Source organism: Rutidosis leptorrhynchoides, chromosome 9 (assembly GCF_046630445.1).
Source record: "Rutidosis leptorrhynchoides isolate AG116_Rl617_1_P2 chromosome 9, CSIRO_AGI_Rlap_v1, whole genome shotgun sequence".
Taxonomy (NCBI): domain Eukaryota; kingdom Viridiplantae; phylum Streptophyta; class Magnoliopsida; order Asterales; family Asteraceae; genus Rutidosis; species Rutidosis leptorrhynchoides.
In genome coordinates, this window is record NC_092341.1 from 318908178 (window position 1) to 318915771 (window position 7594).

The window sequence follows — 7594 nt, forward strand, 5'->3', positions numbered from 1 at the left end:
ATTAAAACACTACATGTATATACATTTTAACTGAGTCGTTAAGTCATCGTTAGTCGTTACATGTAAGTGTTGTTTTGAAACCTTTAGGTTAACGATCTTGTTAAATGTTGTTAACCCAATGTTTATAATATCAAATGAGATTTTAAATTATTATATTATCATGATATTATCATGTATGAATATCTCTTAATATGATATATATACATTAAATGTCTTTACAACGATAATCGTTACATATATGTCTCGTTTAAAAATCATTAAGTTAGTAGTCTTGTTTTTACATATGTAGTTCATTGTTAATATACTTTATGATATGTTTACTTATCATAGTATCATGTTAACTATATATATATCCATATATATGTCATCATATAGTTTTTACAAGTTTTAACGTTCGTGAATCACCGGTCAACTTGGGTGGTCAATTGTCTATATGAAACATATTTCAATTAATCAAGTCTTAACAAGTTTGATTGCTTAACATGTTGGAAACATTTAATCATATAAATATCAATCTCAATTAATATATATAAACATGGAAAAGTTCGGGTCACTACATGGTGTTCTTCTCTTTTTCATCTGACTTCCGCTGCAACATCAGTCACTTGTGATTGATTGGTTACATCTAAACCTTTCTTTTATTTCTTATTTGTGTGTTAAATCTGTTGATATATTAAGGTTTACAACACTGTGCCCAACTCTTGATCCCAATCCTTTGAGATTGTTGAAAACCTGATCAAGCACAGTTTAAGTTGTAGATTTTAATTCATATATGTTTACTGTTTGATTACTTGTTATCTATTTTGTTATTATCTATTATTTGCTATCTATCTTCATATCTGATCTTGTTTGCTATTTGACATTTTTGTTATCATGGGGGATAGTGGGATGGTACCACATCTGTGACCTTAATCAATAAACTTGATTTTGGTGACCCTTTGTATCTTCATCCAAGTGATACAACTTCTGATACACCAATAATTTCTATAAAACTTAAAGGTGCAGAGAATTATAATATTTGGAGTAGATAAATGCTTCTTGCATTGGGGACTAAAAATAAAATTGGTTTTATTAATGGAACTTGTGTAAAAAGTACAACTGATAATGTTTTGGCTGCTCAATGGGAAAGGTGTAACACTGTTGTATTATCTTGGATTTTGGGGACTTTGACTGATGAACTTTATTCAGGTCAAATTTTTAATAATCTTGCTGTGAATGTTTGGAATGATCTGAAAGAAACTTATGATAAAAAGGATGGTTCTGTTATTTTTAATTTACATCATAAGATAAATTCTTTAAAACAAAATGATAGTCCTCTATCTGAATATTATCATAATCTTAACAGTTTTTGGAAACAATATGATTCTATGGTGTCCTCACCACCCTGCACTTGTGGTGCAGTTGCTTGTACTTGTGCAGCATCTGCATCAATCGAAAATAATAACAAAATGTTAAAGCTAATGCAATTTTTAATGGTATTAAATGATGTTTATATGCCAATAAGAAGTAATATACTCTTAAGGGATCCACTACCTAATGTAAAAGTTGCATATACTATTCTTTCTAGGGAAGAATCTCACAGACTCAATTCTTTAAAAGATGTTAATAATAAAACTCAAACTTCTGCTTTTGCAGTTCAAGCTTCAAACAAGTTAAACAATAATAACCACAACAATAATATGTCCAATTTTAACAACAATAATAACAAAGGTCCAAATCCAAACTTAAAGTGCAAAAAATGTAATAAAATTGGTCATACTATTGAAAGATATTTTGAAATTGTTGGTTATCCACCTAATTTTAAAAGAAATTTCAACAACAACAACCAGAATAAGACCTTCAATCAAAATCAAAACAATTTTAGGTCTTTGTCTAACAACCATGCTGCTTCCAATGAAGCAAGCACAAGAGGTACTTCTCCTATTTCTTTCTCTAATGAACAGATGCTAAAGCTTCTTAGTTTGATCAATGATGTTCCAAATTATGCTCCTACAAGCTCTATGTCTTCTATGGAAGGTATCTTTTTCAATGGCAGCTTTAAATTTAATATGAACTTTAATAAATTTTTCAATTCTAATCTTACACAGTCCAAACATGTTCATAATGGTTGGATTATTGATTCTGGAGCAAATCAACACATGACTACATCCAGTAAGGGTTTAGTTAATGTTGTTGACATCTCTAATTTGAATTTAACTGTTGGACATCCTAATGGCACTAAAGCATTGATAAAAGAAATTGGAAACCTTGTGTTAAACAATTTCATAACATTAATTGATGTTCTTGTTGTTCCAGAATACTGTGTGAATCTAATGTCTGTTAACAAATTATCCAAACATAATAAGTTAATTGTCAGTTTTGATGATTCAAAATGCTTTGTTCAGGATTTGAGGGACAAGGAAATAAAGGGGATTGGTAAAGAAGAAGGTGGTTTATACATCTTCAGTAATTTTGAAAATGAGTGTAAGAATAAAATCAGTGATAATTCTATCAATTGTGCTGCATCATCTAATTTGTGGCACATGAGACTTGGTCATCCTTCTGATCGAGTTTTAAATGTTCTAAAAACCAAACTTAATCTTGTGAACAAAGTTAATAATGGGCCTTGTGATATTTGTCACAAAGCCAAACAAAGCAGAAGTTCTTTTCCTTTAAGTGATCATAAAACCTCATATTTAGGTGAACTTGTTCACTTAGATTTGTGGGGTCCTTTTAAAGTTCAAACTAAAGAAGGATTTAAGTCTTTTTTAACTGTGGTTGATGATTATTCTAGAGCTGTTTGGGTATTCTTAATTAATACAAAAGATGAGGTTTATGATAACATAACATACTTTGTTCAACTTATTGAAACTCAATTCCACAAAAAGGTTAAAGTTTTCAGAAGTGATAATGGGATAGAATTTATAAATCATAAACTTACTAACTTCACAAACATCAAAGGAATCATACACCAAACCACTTGTGCTTACACACCACAACAAAATGGAATTGTTGAAAGGAAACATAGGCACTTGCTAAATGTAGCAAGAGCACTTACATTTCAGGGGGGATTACCTCTCAATATGTGGTCTGAATGTATTTTAACTGCTTGTTATTTGATCAATAGGACTCCAACTGTTGTGCTTGATGGAAAGTCTCCTTATGAAATGGTGTATAAAATTGAACCAAATCTCTCCCATTTAAAGTGTTTTGGGTGTCTGTGTTTTTTGGTTGATTTAAATCCAAAAGATAAGTTTAGTAGCAGATCAATCAAATGTATTTTAATAGGTTTCTCAAGTGTCAAAAAGGGTTACAAACTTCTTAATCTTGAAGACAAAAGTATTTTTTATTCTAGAGATGTAAAGTTTTATGAAACTGTTTTCCCTTTAAAACCAAAATCTGCTACAAATCAATTATTGAACAAAAATATTTTAAAAGATTCTTCAAATGATTCTTCAGAAAATGTTTTTGATAAAACACAACATTTTTTTGATGATATTTTTAAAAATCACACTGAAAATGCTTCAAGTCCCAATGATGAAGGGAGAGTGAATGAAACATGTGATGGCAGTAGTGATGATTCTCAAGATGAGAATAGTCCTACAGCAACACATTATGAAGAACAAACTTCAATCCCTGAGGGCAATCCTGAGTCATCTACTAATAATGATCACACCAGTAATGTAAGGAGAAATTCCAGAAGTACTGTCCTTCCAAAAAAAAATTGATGACTATTATATAGAAGGAAAGGTCAAATACGGTATTGAAAGAGTTGTTAATTATTCAAACTTAAGTCATGAAAACTTCTGTTTTGTTTCAAACTTGAATAAAACTCTTGAACCTAAAACTTATCAACAAGCTTGTCAAGACCCTAATTGGGTTGAAGCAATGAATCTTGAAATTGAGGCATTAAACAGAAATAACACCTGGGAAATCACTGATTTACCTGATGATAGAAAGCCTGTTGGGTGTAAATGGGTTTACAGAATAAAATATAAAGCAAATGGTGAAATAGAAAGATTCAAAGCCAGACTTGTGGCTAAGGGTTACAGTCAAAAAGAAGGCATTGATTATGAAGAGACCTTTAGTCCTGTTGTTAAACATGTTACTATAAGAAGTTTTATTAATCTTGTTATCCAATATAACTGGTCTTTATTTCAACTTGATATCAATAATGCATTTCTCTATGGTGACTTAAAAGAAGAGATTTACATGAATTTGCCAGAAGGCTACTATAAAGATGCATCTGAAAATAACAAAGTCTGTAAATTAACTAAGTCTTTATATGGTCTTAAACAAGCTCCAAGACAATGGAATGCTAAACTTAATGAAGCTCTTGTTGAAAGTGGTTTTGTTCAGAGTAGGTCTGACTATTCTCTTTATATTAAAAATCTTGATGGTGTGTTTATTGCCTTGCTTGTGTATGTTGATGATATTGTTATTACAGGTAATGATGTTGGTAAAATTAATGAGTTTAAAGGTTTTATAAAATCAAAGTTTTAAATAAAGGACTTGGGTGAATTAAAATATTTTCTTGGAATTGAAATGCTTAAAACTAATAAAGGAATTTGTTTATCTCAAAGGAAATACTGTTTGGAACTTTTAAATGATTATGGTCTATTAGGTTGTAAACCTATGAGTACACCAATTGAACCTAATGTGTCTATTAATTGTGATCCAACTGATAAAGATCCTTTATTAGTTAATGTTACTGAATACCAAAAATTAGTTGGAAGGTTAATGTAACATCCGTGTTACATCCGTCCCACGTCGGTTGGAGAGGGGAACGAAGCATGTCTTATAAGGGTGTGGAGACCTTTCCTAGCATGACGCGTTTTGGGACCACAAGTGCAGCAGATCTCATGAGAACTCAGCAGTTAAGCGTGCTCAGGCGAGAGCACTACCAGGATGGGTGACCTCCTGGGAAAGTGCTCGTTGTGTGTGGTTGCCAAGAAAAATCGGTGCGCCTACGGGCAAAGCCGACAATATCATGCTACGGGGAACGTTTACCTGGGATGTTACAGTTAATTTACTTGACTTTGACAAGACCTGATGTGATGACCCGAAAATTTATGACCAAATTTAAACTTTATCTTTAAATGATTTAATGTTTTCGATACGATAAGCAAAGTCTGTAATGTTGAGTCACGAAAGTTTTGGAACTATATTCATGTAATCAATTATTCTTTGACTGTTCTCGAAAATTCACGAACAATATATATATATATATATATATATATATATATATATATATATATATATATATATATATATATATGCACATTAAGTTTTATATATATATATATATATATATATATATATATATATATATGCACATTAAGTTATATATATATATATATATATATATATATATAGTAACATTCGATTAATGATTTGATTTATATTTAGATAAGTTAACTAAAACGTTTAAGATGAACCAGTAAAACACTAATTTGTTACAGTATTTTCGAATTGCTACAGTACCCGAAAAGCTACAGTGTTTTCGAAAATCACTATTACTAATATGCTATAATGTACATCTTTCGTTAACGACTTAACCATCGTTAACTACAATCTCTGTTTCAACTCAATGAATTCCATTTCTTAATAAACTAAGTGTATTATTCAATTACATAATTGATTTTACATTTTTATTTTCGATGTACTCGAAACTTTCCAGAAAACATCATCTGTGCCTTGTAAGGTTCACAAAAAATTCCACGAGCACCAACATCCTTCACCGAGGAATATCAATAAGAATAAATAATGAAGTATTGATTTCATTAGTGAAATACTCCACGAAGATTATGTAATCTCCAATATTTTAGAGATTATCTATTTCTAATTCAAGCCAAAAATCAAATGAGCTTAATATGATATTAACTCATTAAAATCTGTATTACATCTGAAGAAAAATATACATACATATATTTTCATAAAGACTGTAATGAAAAATTCTTTTGTACAAAATATTACTTGTGAAATCTTTAACGGGTAGGTAATACCTGGGGAAATATTTAAGTTCGCAATTGATATGTTACACTGTACATTCTTCAATCTTGATTCAAAAATCATTAACTATACTCACTATCTTCACAATGATACACAATCATTTCATACAAATTCAATTACATATTCTAATATTGACGGATCAGAATCCAAGTCATAACTCTGAACCGGTGACATCATTCTTAGATCTCTACATCTTTCAAAGCTATACTTTGACTTCAAAACTGTGAAAGATCCTTTAGCATTGTTATTACCGAAAATAATCTTGCAATCCCTTTTCAAAGTATCCAGTTTTATCACACTTCCAACCAGTCAACTTTGACTTTTCAAATTAGCCTTATTGTAACCTTGACATATATGTTCTTGTTACCGGGGAACCTTTCATGTTCCACCACATTAGCAGTAAATTTATCAACAACTTCATTGATCCTTGACCTTCCGAAAAATCCTTATACTCATTAAAACCCTATCATATAATCATCCGCGTCTTGTAACGAGAATTGCCGTACCAATTATCGGGAATCAGCAATCAGTATTTTGAATCTCGTAGCGTTTCTACATCAACAGTTATATATATACAATGTCCATCTCCTAGACTTACTTACTTCGAATGTGAAGTTTCTGAAAAACACCCCAAACTGCGAAACTAGTTCTCCGAATTTTGGAAAAATGCTGATGAAGCAGCAGAAATCGTAAACGACTTTAACAGTCAAAAGTTTGATGATAAAGAATAGTATGGTGGCAAAGCTGAGAAAAAGAGAAGGTTTGAAACTGGAAAATGGATTGAGCAGACCATGAAGGAGGCTGTGAACAAATCACAAAGACTAAACCTGCCTTCAAAGAATACAAATGATTCAGTATCTGCTGAAGTCATTAACGAATACCTTGCTCCTGACTCAAAATCCATTACGAACAAATCTTCTTTATCATCCTTCGATATTAGAAATTCTAAGATATTATCATATCTTTCATTATAAATATCTTCGATATTTCTGAAGATATCTTCATAACTATTATCATCCGAAATTATTTATCTCTTCGCGCTATCTTTGTTACATCATAAAAGAAACTGTTTTAGTTTCTAAATTCTGAAAATTTTGAAAAATGGATGTTTTTGAAGTAGTGTTGGGAATTGAAGTATGAGTTAGTATAATATAATGACACTTGATCAACGTGATTATATTACAATAAGTCATGTTGAGTTTCTAATGGAACGTGATAAAGGTTCACAGATCATACCCTCATCATGAACTATGTTACATAACTCTTTCATTCTATATAATCTCTAAATATATCAAGAAAATATTTTTCTTGATGATTCAGTCTTTTTCGGATATTCTGGTAATTTGACAAATCAAGATCGTGCCATTACAATTTCTTTCTTAGAACATTGACTATGTTTATTTTGAAATGCTTAGCTACAAATTCTGAACCATTATTCGCTTGGCTTAAGGTTGGGAAGAGAAAATGAAAGCATGAATCTCCGAAATATAATGGAAAATATAAAGCCCGATAACAACCCCGAAATTACAAACCGTGTATATCAATGCGTATAGCAATATAAAGACACGGGAGAATGAAAAACACTATAACCCCAAGGTAATAG

The 7594-nt window shown here is 30.7% G+C and overlaps 1 protein-coding gene across 1 annotated transcript; it reads left to right on the forward strand.

Annotated features, from left to right (window-relative positions):
• Positions 1–1031: 1031 nt before the first annotated feature.
• LOC139869017 (uncharacterized) lies at positions 1032–3707 on the forward strand. The gene has a single exon (XM_071857351.1). The coding sequence runs from the start codon at positions 1032–1034 to the stop codon at positions 3705–3707; it is 2676 nt and encodes an 891-aa protein (XP_071713452.1).
• Positions 3708–7594: the final 3887 nt, after the last annotated feature.